The 18312-nt window shown below is 40.7% G+C and overlaps 2 protein-coding genes across 2 annotated transcripts; both read left to right on the top strand.

Annotated features, from left to right (window-relative positions):
• Window positions 1-34: 34 nt before the first annotated feature.
• On the top strand, window positions 35-9854 carry LOC101157360 (ras-related protein rab7). The gene is made up of 6 exons (XM_004068500.5): window positions 35-420; window positions 5333-5395; window positions 6938-7064; window positions 7220-7438; window positions 7666-7794; window positions 8617-9854. Exons 2-6 carry the CDS (start codon window positions 5343-5345, stop codon window positions 8710-8712), a joined length of 624 nt encoding a protein of 207 aa, XP_004068548.1. The 5' UTR covers window positions 35-420; window positions 5333-5342; the 3' UTR covers window positions 8713-9854.
• A 2588-nt stretch (window positions 9855-12442) lies between these two features.
• Window positions 12443-18308, top strand: arpc4 (actin related protein 2/3 complex, subunit 4). Its single transcript, XM_004068499.5, has 6 exons — window positions 12443-12671; window positions 16528-16646; window positions 16728-16839; window positions 16949-17044; window positions 17453-17623; window positions 17844-18308. Exons 1-6 carry the CDS (start codon window positions 12669-12671, stop codon window positions 17847-17849), a joined length of 507 nt encoding a protein of 168 aa, XP_004068547.1. The 5' UTR covers window positions 12443-12668; the 3' UTR covers window positions 17850-18308.
• The last annotated feature ends 4 nt before the right edge of the window (window positions 18309-18312 follow it).

Here is an 18312-nt window from a genome sequence, read left to right as displayed (position 1 = left end):
ACTTTTCTGTCGGAAGCACTGAAGGGATTTTTTTACGTAAACGTCCAACGTCATGACGTCAGACGCACGGTTCTCTAGGAGGAAGTGAAAGGGGAAAACAGAAGCTCGCGCTACTAGCTAGTTAGCTTGCAGGCAGGGAAGTAGTCCAGGAAAGTGCCAAATTTACACAAGAATAGTAGATAACCTGCCCTCGTCATTTTACAGAGCGGGACCGTCTTTGATATTAGTGGAGTAGGAATTACATTTCTTGGGAGAATTTGGAACACGGCGTCTCCGAATTTACGATACTCTGTCTTAACGAATAACAAGATTCCGGCAAAGCTGACATAACCTCGTTAGCCGCCGTCGCTAGCTATCCTGAACAATAACAGCCGGCTCTCATCCGGGAAGGAGTCCGCTCGCTGCTCCGTTAACTTCGAGGTAAGTTGTTGAGACTGCTTTGATATTTTATCTAATCTCCGTTTGTTTGTTGTCTGGTGCACGCGCTGTGACTGACTGAACAGCTACGGCTGATGTCAGGATTTTGGGGAAGCTTGTTGGAAAAACTGAGGCCTGTAGCTTCTGTAGATCGAACTCAGACAGAAGGAGAAATGGGGAGTGGAGCTGAGTGTAGAAAAATACCAAAACCGTCTTCAAAAGCCTTAGTGGAATGGCGTAGATGTGTTTTTCTCAAGCTAATGTTGTTTACCCTAGTGAACTATGGGGGTTTTATGACCTTAAATGTTTTAGCTTGTTGTTCCGATGTCATGGTTTGACAAGTCACCTCGGGAACAAACTGCTGCTTTTCGCTTTTTGTGTGTGTGTGTTACTGACAGCTCATTTTCAGGTTTGGTTTCGTTTCAGACTCTTTGTTCAAGAAGGAAAACCCTCCTTAAATTAACCCAGTCCACTGTATAAAAGTTGAACGAGGTCCATTAAGACTACCCAAAGAGAATATGGTCCAAAAAATCTGTATTAATAGATGCACAACAACATTGAAGCTGACATTTTGAACTAACAAAACCACATTTTCCAACACTTTGTGGACTGGAACTTTATGTTCCTGCTGTTTTTGTTTAAAGATTTTTTACATGAAAAATTGAAACATTTTATCGAGAGTTGGTGCAGTTTCGCTGTAAAAGGCATTAAAGTTACCCCAAAAAAAACAACTTAGCTTTTCTTCAATTGAATTTCATTACTCAGTTGGCTCTTTATTTAAAATAAACGGTTTTACTTTTGGTGTTTAATGATATTTCTACTTCAATGATTTGACTCTTGAGTGGGGTCTAAGCAAATCTATAGTTCAGGTCATTCTACTGTCAAGTATTGTGTAGTTAGAAGTATTTTTGCCACTGGAGTGCTGCGGTTTTTCTGATAAGAAGAGAATTTGAGTCTTGCACTCAACAAAAGCAGCTGGGGTTTTTTGTATTTCCCAAGAATACTTCTAGAATCCACTTTTTTGTTAGAAGTTCTCATTGCTTTAGGTTTGGTCTTGAGCTGATGGCAGGTCATCTGATGATTTAGAAAATTCTTACCCAACAGGTTGGGATGTTTTTACTGCATTAGCTGGAAGCATATTTCCCTCCCATAATGAACGACAACATTGTGTTTTGTTGATAGTGAATGTATTTATTGAATACAGTGTTGGTTAGACCTAATGAGATCCTTTTATTGTGGCAAAAATGCTGCTAAGCATCGGCCTGAAGCAGCTGGTGCTTCTGCCATTTTTACGCTGTAATAGACTTTTTTTGGTTTGTGTCTTAGAAGGCAATAAAGTGACATTCATAAGGAACAGAAATATGAAAGTCTTGAAAAAGAATTCTTCATACAGTTTTCATGGATTTAGGCTTAATGGAAACAGTTTACAGCTAATCCCTGAACAGTGGATCATGTTATTGCTACATTTTCATAATTTCATATATCAAAAGCACACATTTCCAGTTCATTTAGATTCTAAAGCCTGAGTCTGTCGTAAACCTGGCTTTAGGCCTGCATGGTAAAAAGGATTTAGAGTGACTTCATGTTTTTATTTGGTCTTAGTGAAACATGTAGTGCAGGGGTCGGGAACCTTTTTGGCCGAGAGAGCCATAAACGCCAATATTTCTAAATATAATTTCGAAAGAGCCATACAATAATTTAGCGCTCCTTTTCCACACAGAGGCACGGAGACCTAACCTCTTTTAATGTTCTTTATTCTGGTTTGTGCAGACCGTAACAAACAACGTACAACTTGTTGAGCAACTCCTGAATCTCTCCCACCGAGAGCGCTTCTCCACAACTTTTTATTCTCTCGCTGCCTGCCACATCAGCCCTCCCATTTCCCTTATTTGGCCCATAGCTGAACCCCATTGGTCCAACCCCCCCCAATGACAAGCTGAGCGACACAACTAAGGGCCAATCAGAATGAACTCCTGAACTTAGAACGCGACCCAACAACAGTCAAACTCAGTCCGCTACAATATGTTTAAAACTAAAAATACAAGTGAATGTGTGCATTTGATGTATTTTCAACATTTTTAAATTATAATAAGTCTGTGGATTCTTTTCAATAACACTGCTATGCTGTTGCTAGTAAATGATGAGCATTTCTTATCATTAATGCGACTTCTGATGCTGCATTGTTTTGCTGATGCTCTTGTAGTCTGGCTGATAAGATGTGAGATTGAGCTTCATGCAGGCGTTGAGACTTCCGTCGGTTAGACGAGATCGTACATTGGTCTTAATGTTCTTAAGATGTGAAAAGGACTGCTCACATGCGTACGTGGAGCCAAACATCGTCAATACAGCAACACTCACACGCTGCAGTGTGAAGAATGTGACAGGCAGCGCGTTCCAAGTTTTGAGAATCAGCTGGTCTGCGGGTTGAAGTTTTTTTATTTCTTCCCACTTGTGTTGGCTCGCCAGCTCCGCTTTCTGTCGTTCAAGTCTTTCCAGATCTTCATTCAGTGACTTGAACTTATTCACCCACAAGTCTGAGGCCTTCAGGTCAGCAGCTTGTAGCTCAAAATCTCTGACAGAGACACCGGGGATGTAACTCAAGTCCGTGATGTCCACAGCGCACTCATGTGGATGGGTGATGAACTTAAAAAGAGGAGTGCGCTCGCGAAATTCTCCAAAGCGCGCTTTGAATGACTGCAGGAGATTAGATGTGAAGCCTGCTAGCTGCTGAAGATGAAGATGTCGATCAGGGTCACTTGCTATGCATGCATCTTTAAATTCTGCCAGTTTTTCAAAGTGCAGTAAACGACCCGTTTCAATGTCGGCGATGAAGAGTTCCAGCCTGTTTTCAAATGCAAACACTGCTTGTTGCAGGGAAAAGATTGTATTTCCAACGCCTTGCATTTTTACATTGAGGTGGTTTAAATGTCCAGTCATGTCCACGAGATAATAGAACTTCAGGAGCCACTCCGTGTCAGCTAACTCAGGATGCTCGACATTTTTCCTTTCAAGAAAAGTCCGGATTTCGCTCAGACAAGCCGCAAAACGGCTGAGCACCTTCCCCCTTGACAACCAACGCACGTTGCTGTGCAAAAGCAGACCAGGATAACTGTTCCCAACTTCCTCCAGCAGAGCTTTAAACTGGCGATCATTTAAAGCTCGGGCAACAATAAAGTTGACCACCCGAACGACCAGTGACATCACCTCGCCAAGCTGCTCGCCACACATCTGAGCACAAAGCGCCTCCTGATGTAGGATGCAGTGAAAACTTAGGATGCGTCTCTTTTCATGTTCACGAAGAAGCGCAACAAATCCTCTGTTTTTCCCCACCATGCACGGAGCACCATCAGTGCACACCGAAACAAGTTTGTCCATCGGTAGATTCTTTTCTTTAGCAAACTCATTGAAGGATTTAAATAAATCCTCCCCTCTTGTTGTCCCTTTCAGTGGCAAAACAGCAAGACTTTCCTCACGTATTGTGTCACCAGCAACATACCTTGCAATCACGCTGAACTGGGATAAATTGCTCACGTCTGTTGACTCATCCAGAGCGAGAGAAAAAAACTGTGCCGCATTTAGGTCCTTCACTTGTGTCGCCTCAATTTGATTTGACATCATGATGGTCCGATCGTGAACAGTTCTTGCAGACAGAGGCATGTCTTTTATCTGTTTTATTATCTTGTCTTTATCCGAAAAGTTGGCATAAAGTTCATTGGCAACATCAAGCATGAAAGATTTGGCAAACTCCCCATCTGTAAATGGCTTTCCGTTTTTTACAATTGCCAAAGCAGCAGCAAAACTAGCCGAATTCCCGTCACCTTGTTGGGTCCAAACACGTAGTTGCTGCTGGCTAGCTTCCACTCTGGACAGTAGCTCTTGACATGCTTTTTTTCTGCTGTCGCCCGCAGGATATTTCGATGCAAATGCAGCATGACGTGTGTCGAAGTGTCGTTTGATATTTGACCTTTTCATTGATGCAATTTTATCACTGCATATAAGGCACATTGCAGAACCTGCTCTCTCCACAAAGGCAAATTCATCTGTCCAATCCTGCTGAAACGTACGATACTCATCAACTTTTTTTCTTTTAGCCATCTTTAGCCTCAAAAGGTTTCTAAAGTTAGTTAGCAACAATGCGAGTTCACGGTAAGCCGTTGAGCGGACCCTTTTGCGCATGCGCACATCGTCCCGCTATTTTACGACATAAAATACGGCAATCCCACTTGAACAGTGTTTCTGCCTCATCTGCGTTGTCTATACTATAGGATTGATAAATAATTAGACAGCATGATATGTATTTTTGCCACTTTCACACTGAAATGACTGTGAACCCGCCTCTAGTTGCCGGTGACAGTCGCCGGTGACAGTCACTGGTCCGCGCATGTGCAAAGCAGTCTACTAAAACATTTTTCGTCTGCGAGCCATATGTGGCCATCAAAAGAGCCATATATGGCTCGCGAGCCATAGGTTCCCGACCCCTGATGTAGTGTGATGACACAGGTCTAACTCTGCATTTCCAAATAAACCCTGTCGTGATTCCATCCTTTAGTAAACTGATGCACCGTAAAAAAAAAAAAATTGGTTCTTTTATAGTTGTAATCTCATTAGGAGGGTAAGATTGAAAGGGTTTCCTATAGAATTCATATACGTCTGCATATGTGTGCCCGTAAAAAAAGGGAGGGCAGGCGGAGGAGTGATGGGATCCTCGTGATTTTTTTTTTTCTCCTGCCAGCAGCTGAAAAATCACATGACTGGAATGAAAAGCCTTCAAACCTCTGATGTAAACCATGAAAACCATGCTGGTGTTTGTGCAAACTGTGATCAATCCTCTGTGCTTTAGAGTGGATTTCACCCTTTTTGAGAAATTCTTAGACAAATAAAACAAAATAATTAATGATGGTTGTGTTCTTTGTAGCTGTGGAAACATGACTTCTAGGAAGAAAGTGCTGTTGAAAGTCATCATCCTGGGAGATTCTGGGTGAGTGTTTTTTAATCTGCATGTTAAACTGTTGGTTGATGTTTTTGGTCTATAAAAACATTTAGAAAAGCATCTTGTGTACTTTATTAGTTAGCCATACTTTGGTGTGTTTATTGGTGTCAGTTCAGTGGAACTAAATGAAAGCAGTTTCTTTATGCTCTGCTGCTTCCTTGATGGGAGGAGCCATGGCATAAACTGTCGCTAGGCAGACTGAAGCATTAGTGGCTTCAAATATAGAAGGATTTTTTAATCTATTTATTACATCATACTTTTTATTGAAATGTTCCCCTATTTTCGCATATTAGTGTTTGAATTACAACACAGTTTTAGTCCTCTTGTTTTGAGCACACTTGAAACGGTCTATTTCAGTTTTTTAACTTCTTTCTGAAAACAACGTGATTATAGTTACAAACATCCTGTTATGTTTCAAATCTAGGAAATGAAACTTTATTATTATTTAATCCGAGTGTTTTTCTGCTTTTCAGAACACAATTGCCTTCTATTTTTAAATGACGTTTATTCTTAGCACCATGATTGTTGGGGCTGTGCTGTGGTGTCTGTCCTCACAGTGTTTGCTCGGTGACTTTGGCCAAAACGAACCGTTAACTTCCCACAGTTTTGTCACAAATGCAAAGCTGCTCCTCAAACATCTTCTCACATTGATGGTCCATCTGTTATTGTGGCATCACCTTTTCATAGCTACACTCCATTTCACTTACAATGATGACAAAAAACATACAGCAATAAGACTGTGGATTGTTACTCACAGATCAAACCACTTTTCTTCCTCTTTATTATGAATTCATCTGAACAGTTGCTGTATGTTTGTATTTTTACTGGATGTATACAAATTGAAATAATTATTTAATCACTAACATTTTTATCTTTTTTTAAAACAGGAAAGCAGAATAAGCGAAACATAACAGACAAAAACACAAAGATATAGAAGGAAACAGTGTTTATCCCTTTAAACCAAATCCCACTCAAATGTTTTTCTGTCAACTTCCTGGTTACCTTTAGCAGTAAACAAAACATAAACCTGGCTGTTGTTTTGGATCATTGTAAATGGTAAATGAAGACACTGGAGCTTTATTTACTTTCAGGAACAGTATCACATACGGTTTCTGTTTGTTCTGCATTTTAGAGCAATCATTTCATTGTTTGAAGTGGATTTCTACTACACTCTACTAGATTGATAAAGATTACGAATCAGCGGCGTGAAATATTTCATATTTATGAATATCCAAGTCTTCTGATATTCATTATAGCCTTATACATTCATATGTTTAATGTTAAAACTGTAAAATCCTTATTTTTATTACAAATGTTTTGTTTCACTCTAAAGAATTAATTATCAATTTTGTATCCTCATATCCCATTTTTAAAATTCTATTTTTTTAATTTAAAAGCCTGTGCAGTATTTTTATACCAGTCTGAAAACAAAACTTGTCTTGATTTTATTAAAATCACATCGACCATTTTTTAAGACCCTATCTCCTAAAGTTTTATTATTTTTTATTTTTTTTGCCTTGTCTTTTTCAGTGTTGGAAAGACTTCACTAATGAACCAGTATGTGAATAAAAAATTTAGCAACCAGTACAAAGCCACAATAGGAGCCGATTTCCTGACCAAGGAGGTGATGGTGGATGACAGACTTGTAACAATGCAGGTAGAGTTGCAGCTGGAAGCCTCTGTGTGTGTGGGGGGGTGTGTGTGTGTGTTACACTTGAAGCCACATTTAAATGTTTTTTTTTTCTATTTGATGCCGATGCATTTAAGACATTTATTCTTGCTGAACGTTTTTTCTTTGCTGTCATGATCCAGATCTGGGACACGGCTGGCCAGGAGAGGTTCCAGTCACTGGGTGTAGCTTTCTACCGGGGAGCAGACTGCTGCGTCCTGGTTTTTGATGTGACCGCGCCCAACACCTTCAAAACGCTCGACAGCTGGAGGGATGAGTTTCTAATCCAGGCCAGCCCCAGAGATCCCGAAAACTTTCCCTTCGTGGTTCTAGGCAACAAGATCGATCTGGAGAACAGACAGGTGCTTATCTGGTTCAGACTTGTGAGACACAGACCAGGACTGGAGTCCATGAAATAACACAGCAGCAGTGTAGATTACTGATAGCCCGACTTTATGATTCTTACCTTGGCCATACCATGAAAGTGAACACTATTTAGATACTTTATTTAGTCCAAATAATGTAATTTAGTAACTTCATAAAATGAAAAACCTTCCTAATCCTTGTTCATTTATCTCTGTGCACCCAGGTGACCACCAAACGGGCTCAGGCGTGGTGTCAGAGTAAGAACAACATCCCTTACTTTGAGACCAGTGCCAAAGAAGCCATTAATGTTGAACAGGCATTCCAGACAATCGCACGCAACGCCCTCAAACAGGTCAGTCACAGCTCGTGTCAATGATTACAGCTGCTTTTCCTTTCAAAATCTTTTTAACCCTCAACACCAATTTTCTTCTGGGCTTTTAAAGTTCATTTGATTTGTTTGTTTTTTGTTGCATGTTCATTCTGGGTTGCAGCAATTAACAGCAGCTAAAAGGAAAAACATGGAAGTAAACTATTAAATTTAAAAAGCAGCCAAATCTGACCCCCATGGGTTCTCCGGGGTTAGAATCCTTTTAATATCTCTTTGGATTATATATGCAATAATGATAATTGAATGAGTTGAAGCAGTGATTTGACGGTGGGTTAAAATGTATAAATTATGGATAAAACTGGTTCTGTGTGGGTCAAGAACTTGCAAATGACCTTGTTTCATAAATTCCACCAGAACATGTAACAAAATCAATCATCAAATAAATATCAATAACCAGGTGCTTTCACTTTTTATTCACAACCTTCCAAATATTTTCTGAAAAAAACTTTCCACTGGCCAACAACAGGCAAAAAAAAAACATTTACTTGGTGTCTCATCTGTGGTAGAAGTTCATCAATGTGAGGCTTTGAGCTCAGCAAATCCTCAGGCTTGAATGAAGGTGATGATTTGTTTATCTTCCTTGAAGACGCATGGATTCAATGTGAAAACAATGCATTGTGGGATTTGTAGTGCATTAGTAGCACATGTGGGTCAGCTCTAGTAGTAAACCGTTATAATCAAGCAGCTCAAAAATGATAACGTTGTGGACTGAACCTACGCTGAATTTGACATATGAGCGTGCTTTTTAATCTTCTTTTTTTTGTGTGTTTGTGTGTCGTGTCACAGGAGACAGAAGTCGAGCCGTATCCCGACTTCCCCGAGCCCATAAAACTGGATAGAAATGACCGAGCTAAAGCTTCTGCAGACAGCTGCAGCTGCTGAGGGAGAACTGGGACCGTCTTTTCACGTGAAACATCCCGCCATCACCTCCACCTCGCTCCTAGGGAAAGAACTTTCCCACCGGTCTTCCTCTTTCACACAGCTCTTCACTCTTACTGTCACAATCCCTTCACGCATTTTGTTGCACATGGATGTATCTCTCCACATTTGGTACACAAACTAAGACATTTCAGTGTTTTCCTTTTAATATGTAAACAAGTCCAGTGTCCAAAGAACACACAAGAAGGATAACGCCCCCTCATTGCAAATGAACTGCTGATTTCTGCTCCATGTGTCAGGCGGGACCCTTACAGACAAGGCCAGGTTGGGGGCTCGTGTTCAAAGAGTGCAATCTGGGTGGACTGACCGTTTGTGAGATGATGTTGGCTAATTGCAGCATCCCAAGTATCACTTCTTTCGCTTTTTTTTGCCAATTTCCTAGATAAAATATGACAAAATATGTAGTTGATGATGCCATTTTTGAACTAATATAAAGAACTTTTTCCTCCCTTTGTTTTTTTTTTTGTGTGTGCACTTTTTGCCTTTAAATGTTATGCCATGGGGGGGGGATTGGATGATTTTGGGCAACATCTTCAATTGCAGTTTTCAGAAAGTTACCTTCCTTCATCGATCGATCGGTTCCCCTTTTCAAACACTAGTGATTGTAAGTCCTCTCCCCCGTTGAAGTCGAATTGAACTGCCTCGTACTCTCTTAAGTAAACGTTGACACGGCGCTCACTGTGCAAAATGTTCTTTCTCTGAAACAATGATTTTCTTTTTTGCCTTTTATGTAACATTGCTTGTACTGCTTCTATTACCGCTGTATGTGTTCTGTCTCTGATCAGGCATCTCTGTGCATCAAAACAACAAAAAAAGACAGAATGCATCACCAACAGCATCAATCTGAAGTCTTTGTCATTGCTGTTCAATCTATCTGCTTGTAGCTCAGGTTGGCAAGTACATATTTTTAACAGATTGTGTATTATGGTGTATAGACGGCAAAGAATTAAACTAAAATCTTTCTTCTGTCTTTCCATTTAAACAAATGATTTGACTTTCGGCTCTGGTTTTGCTCTTTACAGAAAACTTTACTGCAATGCCAATGATGTTGTGGAAGAAACAATAAAACTCTTGAATAAATCAAAGGTTTTGCATTATTTGTCTCAAATTTGGTGTCAGTGTTGGTGACGCCTCAGTGGTAAAGCTTAGGTGTTCCATTATTTTGCTTGCCTGTCAAGGGTTTGAACATGTGTTCTTTCAGCATGATCAACCAACTGAGAGGGAGTTGACTGTAAGAGCTCTTGTTTTCTGAGCCCTTAAAGACCTACTCTGGTGAAAATGGTGTTTTGGTTTTTTTAACACGTCCTTGTGGCATTTTTCTGATGATGGAGGACAGATATCAAGCAAATTAGCATCAATTTACACTTCTGAGTTATTTCTTTACTTAAATTGTTGTGAATCGGAAGCAGACAAAAAAGGCAGTTTGAAAAAAAATTGTATTTATGTAGAAAATAAACTGGGCGGAGCCACAAGCTCCCTGCTCCGCTCCATTCTGATTCATCCTCTTGCAGACAAATAGATCCATGAACGTCTTTGTTTTCCTCGTCTGAGCTGGAATCTGGGTCTAAACTGAATGGCTGGATAAATTGAATATTGCTCACCATTTTTGCTGCACTGCTGATGTTAGGTTGGGTTTGTGAGAGGCTGTTGGCCAGCAGGAGAGCATGTAAAAAAAAAAGGCTTGATGGAAAGCCTTTCGCCATGCCAACAGTCCCGCCCAAAACTCAGAAGTGAATTTCTAATGAGCTCGTGCCAATCTGAAGAAACTATGACCTAGAAAACGACAGTTTTTTCTTTTTTTTTTGTAATTGTGGCCTAAAACAGCCTGATCATGATTCAGAGACCACTGGGAATGATTTGAAAATAGATCAAAAGATGATCAGAGTGGAACTTCAAGAAAAACTCAATTCATGTTGCTTCAAAGCATTGTGAGCACTCTGGTGAAAGCCTTGGCAGCTTCCTCACCCAGAGATCTCCCTCCAGTAGACCATAGTAAGGAAGCCCTCGATGGAGTCCTTCCACCAGCCCAAAATACCACAGTTGAAGTCAACAGTTCCCCATTTGCACCGAAATCAGAGCTGGCAGAAGACTACTTCCTCATCCTGAGGCGTCCAACCAACAGTCGGTCTTCATGACGTTGCCAAACCCCTCAGAGGACAAAGTTTTTAGCCCCACAACTGTCATTTTGGACCGCCAGAACCTGTCAGTTGTTACCACAAACCATTCAGGCTTGGCAGGTTTTCAGCGGACAGGATTCCTCTCTTCTGGCAAACGTTTGGGTCTGCTTCGTCTTCCTGTCCCTCTCTTTACCTGGGGGTCCAAGACACACAGCTGAAGTTCACCCAAGATGACTACAACTTTGAGCGTCGGGCCCCTGCTCAGAGGGTCTTGGTGTCACGTGCACTGGCAACACCGTTATGTTTGAACATGTTGTTGGTTATGGACACGCCATGAGTAGTCCAACAACAGAAAACCGCTCCGATCAGGAAAATCGTCCTTTCCAATCACACCTTCCAGATGCATCCGTTAATGCCCAAGCAGGCATCGAGGTCCTCCAGGAGGACAATGGAGTCCCCCGTGGGACAATTTTCATTACCCCTCCTAGAGACACGAACAAGGACGAGACAAACTACTATTTGGCCCGTCAGAGAATTATCCCGGTCCCAAAGAGACAACCCTCTGCTCCGTCTCCACAGGTAGGCTTGCTCCAACATTTGTTTCTGTTGGGGTTTTGTTTGTTGCTGACTTACACATTAGTGTTGCACTTAAAAAAAAAAAAGAAATTTTTTGGAAATGGTTTGTGGGATTTTTTTTTGTTTAGGCTACTTTTTTCAAATTTGTTTTGTCTTGTTTTTTGTTTAGACCAAAAGGCCGTTGACCTTTAAATGAGTGTTGCCCTTTTTGTTGCTGCTGGCCATAGAAAAGGATTAAGCCTTTCTGTGTTATTCCGGTGAAGCTGCTTTTCTCTTTTCCTTTATTTTGTTGTTTCTCAATGTCAGCTCTTCACATTCAGACTGGCCTTCTGTCACAGCAATAAGACGTTGATATTTCAGTTTTGAAGCCTCAGTAAAATAAAAAAAAGCCCAAGTTTATTCCAAAGCCTTTTTAAAAATTTTGCTTGAATATTTTTTTAATCTAAATTCTGTTATTTCAGATTTTGGAGTGCATCTACTGATCCTTTCTTATTTTCTAGCAGTTTTTTGTAGTTAGTGCAATTTTTTTATTTATTTTTCTGCCGAGTCAAATTAGAAGATTCAGTTACGAGCTCTTTGTTCTGGTATTGCCATAATTACCTTCCTCTCATATTGTTATGCACTTTCCCCCCTAAATCTATACTAACAATCAGACGTAAGACAAAAGGCCAGGAAAACACTTAGAAGAAAAAAGTCCAGCTAAGCACAAACGCTGCAGCAAAAAAGCATTATGACATGGACATCTGTCCTCTTTTTATTAAATATATTCAAATTCAAATACGGTGGAACCGGCACACCAACAATCAACATTTACTATCTAGAGGTTTATGATCTTATTATATATAGAAAAAAATTGAACCAAACAAGAAATTGGCTTTTTAATAAGTCTTTTAAGAAAAAAAAAAGTCTATTGGTGGATCATTTCCTTGTGGTGTCCACACCTCCAAAAAAATAAAACTTCATTGGTTCCAGGTGTCATCTATAAAAATAGAAACTTTTTTAAACAAATCAGACTGACAGAGAAAAGTGTCTTTGTGGAAGGACAGCACAGGAAACTCCAAAAATCCAAACAGTAAACGTTAGACCAAAGCATTTGCATTCGTTTGGTAAAACCTTCGTCTGGATTCGTTTATTTCCGGAAAGCTCTCGGAAGGCGCCGCCGCAGCTGCTACTTCCGCCTTCAGTCGCTTCTCCAGAGACTTCAAAATGGTAAGAAAATATAGACGCAGAAACACTAAAACCACCTCCTATGTCTGGATTTATTTTCTTGAAATGTTGTTGCTCGATAATTGTCTTTTTTTTTTTTACTCATGAAAGGAACGCAGTTCCCATTTCCTCGGCATTGAGGGTAGCTATTAGCCGACAATAGCTGTTCGTTTTGATTCCAGTCAGCTAAGCTAACACCCACCGTGACCCCCGCTCTTTTAATGTGGACTCTTCCCATTTCTATGTTAAAAGTTGCTGCTAAACGCCGTTCTGCAGAACAAGGAACCCTAAATCTGAATTTAAAGACCAACCATCAGTGCCAGTTTAGGTGCTGTCCATATTAATTTGACATCTGGTGAACTATATCGCTTATTTTTGTGAACATGTTATGGATCTGGTGTCCTTATGATGGAACCGGAAGTTGTGAAAAATCAGATCGAATCTGTTCTCAAGATCCTTCATATGTGATAAGAGGGATTCATCCTCTAAAAATCCTCCTGACGTGTTCACAGGATCTTTACAAGTGTCATATTTTAAAATTATGAGGTACAGCACTAGTTTGTGTTACCAAGGATGGAAAGTGCTTTATAAATCAATAGATTTAATTTTAGAGAAAAATCCTAGTGTACTATGCTGTGTACAGTAAAATTCAGACAGAATAAAAAATACCACTTTTGTAAGGACACCCGGTCTAATATGTTTAAAATATTATTCGCTGTGCCAACATTGTCTGTTGGACAAATCTTTATAAGATAGTCTACATCAGTGTTTTTCAACCGGTGTGCCGCGGCACACTAGAGCGCCGTGGGAGATGGTCAGGTGTGCCGTGGGAAATTGCCCTCATTAACTGATCTAAAAACATTTTCCATCTCCAGGATATCAGCTCTGTGTTCATCCAAACAGGCCCTGATAAAACACAGAGTAGTTAGGAATATGAAAGATCATAAAATACTTTTTTCTTTCTGTTTATTTGATTCTATTAAAGACATTTTGATAAGAATGACGGTACCGCGATTTAGCCGTAGCTTCAGCTCTGTTTTCTGAAAAGTCCCGCCCCTTTCAATGTCTCCACCAATCATTCTTGGAGTCTTAATCATACGTCATCAGTCTGACCAATCAGAAGTGGTTAAAGTCTTCACTTCCTTGTTCCATTTCTGCTCATAAAGTCTCTCAGTTCCAACAAAAATACCAGCTAAAGCTCGTCTTTAGCCGTGTAGTTTCCACAGAGTCCGGTATCAGACCGTGGAACAAGTGAACAAAACAATGAATCTCAGATAAGGGAGTCTGTCTGGCATCACTACATCTCCCATGATGCATTGGGTTAAAGTGACAGCATTTCAGCGCACAATGAGTCTTCCTTGTTAAACGTCTTGAAACCACAACAAACACACATCAAACCGTTTTTAAATCTTCTAACTTAACTTTTATTACATCTTTTAGAAAAAACAGCTGCAGCTTCCAGCTTTTTCTGCCACAATGATCACAAAATGCATGTGAGATTGCAGAGGGGCTGAAGATCAATACAGACCAGGAGTTTCTCCTTTTTATTTGGATGCTGGTGTGCCGCCGGATTTTTGTCAAGGTTAAAGTGTGCCGTGGCTCAAAAAGGTTTAGAAAAACACTGATCTACATACATTTTTTTAGTCTGTTAGGGGAAAAAAACATGGCTGGTTGGTTTTTATACAGTTACATTTATGTTTTTAGTTAAATTTTCTGGATTCTCAGGTCCAAAAGAACAAAACAAATCAGATAAACAAGTTTACACATGGGTTGAAACCAGATTGCGGGGTAAAAAGTTGTATGTAAATCACATTTCTTAAAATCAAAATTACTTCCATGTTCATGAAAGGAAAATATTTATCTTCCGTACTTCAAACCGTTTGATACCTTCACAAATGAGATTGTTGGTTTGTGTTAAAGCGCTGATTACCATTTTCTCCAAATAGTTAAACATTTTTGTGAGTTGTCTCCCCTCACAGAGACGGTGTTACATTTGAAAAGCCTCTGCTCCAGAGCATCGATGTCCAGCCTGTTCACGATGGCTAAAACGTTTGTCCTTAGATCAGGAAAATGATTGTACTTCTCTCTCCTTTTTGCTTCATTAATGTATAACTTCTTAATTACAGCAATATTGTTTTTATTGTTAAAATAAGCTCCTGTAATAAGGACTATCACTAGCTGCATTTCCATGGTTGACCATGAAATTGCATAAATTGGATTTGCGGTAGTAAATTCTCTTAATGGAGACACGACAATTACAAAAAAAAACTTGTATTTACCGAAAAAAAAGTTTGCACATCATCGTGGGATGCACCAGAAAAAGTACAGTGAAAGTCATCAGACGTTGAGTTTGTCATCTGAAATTGTTGGATCCTCTGCAAAATCACCAACCACCATTTCCCAAAACGGCCTCAACCGTAGTCGCTCCCACGTGTAAGGAGCTCGCCGCTCCATGGCCTGAAGAAGACGCCGGCGTCTCCTTGGATGGATGATGATGAGGGCTAGTGCCGTGGCAGAAATGCAGTGGTTCACATAGGGGTGTGACGATAACCGCATCACAAAAGTAACTTTTTTTTTTAAAGTTCTGCCTATGGTGCGTGATTGGAACTATAATAAACACACTAAACACGTTCATCTTTGCTGGTAATTTACTTTCTCTGCTAGTCCTGTGTTCAGACTTTAAGGGTTTCTGGGGGAAACCTTTTATTAATGTTCTCCTTCACTCCCTGCACCGCGCCTCTCTCTCCCTCTACGCTGCACGTGGTGCGCTCCCTCTACTCACACACACACGCATGCGGTTTCAGCAGCACACAAACACATCCTCATTCTACAACAGAGGTTTGTGTCTCGCGAGGAAATACGACAAATTTACTGCATTCTAAGTATTAATTTCCATCGTATTGATTCCCATTACAAGCTGCGTGCGTTCTTGAGTGCGCAACACGGCCGCCCACCAGAGGATTTTGTGTATTTGGGGGGGGTACTACTGTTTTCAGTCACTCCATTACACCAAACATTAACGTGCGCTGTTAGATTTCCATGAATATCACTTCATGTTTTGTTTGGGAACTATTTTGTGGAGGGCAAAGTTTCGTGTCTGTGTAAATAAAGGCGGAGCCTCCTGCGCCGCCTTCTTCATGGGTGTCAGGCTTCATAGGAACCGGAAAGGTGACAAAGTGTCTGCATTCTGTTTATTACTGGGCAATATATGATATTCTGAGAAGATGTCTGTACCAGAGAGCACAGGTGAAGCCTTGCATGCAGCTAGAGAGCAGAAGAATCAACACGCACCCCCAACACACGTGTGTGCTCCTTCCTCCTACACATATAGCGCGCTGACACACACACACACACACACATAGTCATTCTACAACATTCTCAGTCAATATATATAGTTAGTTAATTAGTTAGATAGGTAGTAGTTAGTTCTTACTGTCATTTGTCAATAAAGAATACTGCATTGTAACTGTATTCATTTGCGCCTCGGCTGCCGGGGGATTTTGTGTTTGGCGCCCCCTGCTGGTTGCTCACAGCGGTGATCAAAAATCCCACACCGTCACAGCTCTAGGTTTACATCCGTCGCCATGTTTCTGAACGACTTATCGCTGGAGTTGGTTTCTGTTTATTCCATTTATGATTTAAAGGAAACCGTGTAATTGCCAAATTGTGACAAAGTTCTGTGCATGTGTGATGGAGACGCAGCTACTGATGAATTCATGAATGTCCGTTACTTGATCTGCTTCTGTTTTCCACCAAGCCTCACCTGCAATTGTTGTCTTAAATCTGAGTTCAGGGAAGACCTGCACTGTTATGTGGAACAAGACTCGTTTACATGTAAATTCTTGTTTCCCACCATCAGACGGCCACTTTGCGTCCTTATCTGAATGCTGTGCGTGCCACGCTGCAGGCGGCGCTCTGCCTGGAGAATTTCTCCTCGCAGGTCGTGGAAAGACACAACAAGCCAGAGGTGGAAGTCAGGTACAGCTAGCAATGCTTGTGTGAGAGTTTACTTCCCTAAGTCATGACTGGAACAAACATCTTTACTGGTGTTTCTTTTAGGAGCAGCAAAGAGTTGCTCCTTCAACCTGTCGTCATCAGCCGTAATGACAAGGAGAAGGTTTTAATTGAAGGCTCCATCAACTCTGTTAGGGTCAGCATCGCTGTCAAGCAGGTCAGTCCTGGTTCTGTCTTGGTTCTGCTCGTCATTTTGAGCCTGTGGTTCAACAGCCGGTGAACTGTAACCTGTTTTAAATCACGTTTTCTTCATATTATATTTGTAGGCGGATGAGATCGAGAAGATTCTGTGCCACAAGTTCATGCGATTTATGATGATGAGAGCGGAGAACTTCTTCATCCTGAGGAGGAAACCAGTGGAGGCAAGTGCAGCTGAAAGTCTCCCATTCAAGCTTTAAGGGGCCTATATCATGCAAAATCCATTATTTTGGCGCTTTTAAATATATTCTAATGTAAATTACACTAAAAACCCCAAAGCGTTACTTTGATCCGTTCACACATGTCTGAATTAAAACCTGCTCTTGAGCACCAGCCCCTCCCAATCCACAAAAAAGCTAGCGGGTTCTCACATTGTGACATCACAAAGTGATGGCGGGATGCTGACTCAGCCTTTTACTTTCTGTGCACATCCATCTTTGCAAATGTTGGGATGTTGTCGTCTCTTTTTGGTTGGATGCATTTGCGCTTGCAGGTTTGGATTCTTCGGATGGTCAGATGGTGAAACGGCTCAGTGTGATGAAGGTCTGAACCCCTGTCTCCTTTCTCTGCAGGGTTACGACATCAGTTTTCTCATCACCAACTTCCACACAGAGCAGATGTACAAGCACAAACTGGTGGATTTCGTCATTCATTTCATGGAAGAAATTGACAAAGAGATCAGTGAAATGAAGCTGTCCGTCAATGCGAGGGCCCGCATCGTCGCCGAGGAGTTCCTGAAGAATGTGAGTACAAAGTTCATCACATTGTGGATGGCTGGAAAAAAACACATTTTTGTTTGAACTTAGAATTAGATAATATGAATAAATATAATTTTTATAACTTAAAGACAATTAGGGTGACAGATATGGAGTGACTGTAGTAATGTATTCATGATGAAGATGAATAAAAAAATCATTTGTTCTGTCCAAGTCTTCCATTTCCAGTTTGATTGTTTTTTTACAGTTCTGAGAGGAAATCCTGCACCACATTCCTGTCGAGCTCTTGTCGGTCACAGAGGAGGCTTTGGATCCCAAACCAGATCAGTGCCAATGTGATCAGTCAAGAGAAGAATCAGAGGACGTACAGTAAGACTGTAAAGGAGGAAAAACTCCTGTGCTCCAAATATTGATGGCTTTACGTGACGAATGTTCACCGCAAACTTCATTCCTGCCTCTGGGACGTTCGGGGCTTTAGAAGGAAAATGGTTTGAATATTCTAGAGCACAAATATTTAACGTAAAAAAAAAAAGAACATATATGAACATGTATATATTATATGCATATTAAAGTCCTTTTTTTGCTATGTTTTGTTACCATGAACCTCAAATCACGAAGGCAATCAGTGACGCGTTTTAGTTGGCCGGGACATGCGTTCAGTTTGGTTGTTTGCTGGAATTGAAGACGATGAAAATAAAAAGTGACACTCTGACATG

The sequence above is a fragment of the Oryzias latipes genome, chromosome 5 (assembly GCF_053564925.1).
Source record: "Oryzias latipes strain Hd-rR chromosome 5, Olatipes_Hd-rR_3.1".
NCBI classification, from domain to species: domain Eukaryota; kingdom Metazoa; phylum Chordata; class Actinopteri; order Beloniformes; family Adrianichthyidae; genus Oryzias; species Oryzias latipes.
Note: the sequence above shows the minus strand (reverse complement) of the source record. Positions and strands in the feature narration are given on the sequence as shown.

Coding starts and splice junctions, on each gene's coding strand:
- LOC101157360 (XM_004068500.5), top strand. CDS start 5,343: ATGACTTCTAGGAAGAAAGTGCTGTTGAAAGTCATCATCCTGGGAGAT. Junction 7,439..7,665: donor TCGATCTGGAGAACAGACAG/GTGCTTATCTGG, acceptor CTGTGCACCCAG/GTGACCACCAAACGGGCTCA. Junction 7,795..8,616: donor CACGCAACGCCCTCAAACAG/GTCAGTCACAGC, acceptor GTCGTGTCACAG/GAGACAGAAGTCGAGCCGTA.
- arpc4 (XM_004068499.5), top strand. Junction 16,647..16,727: donor AAGCCAGAGGTGGAAGTCAG/GTACAGCTAGCA, acceptor TGTTTCTTTTAG/GAGCAGCAAAGAGTTGCTCC. Junction 16,840..16,948: donor TCAGCATCGCTGTCAAGCAG/GTCAGTCCTGGT, acceptor TTATATTTGTAG/GCGGATGAGATCGAGAAGAT.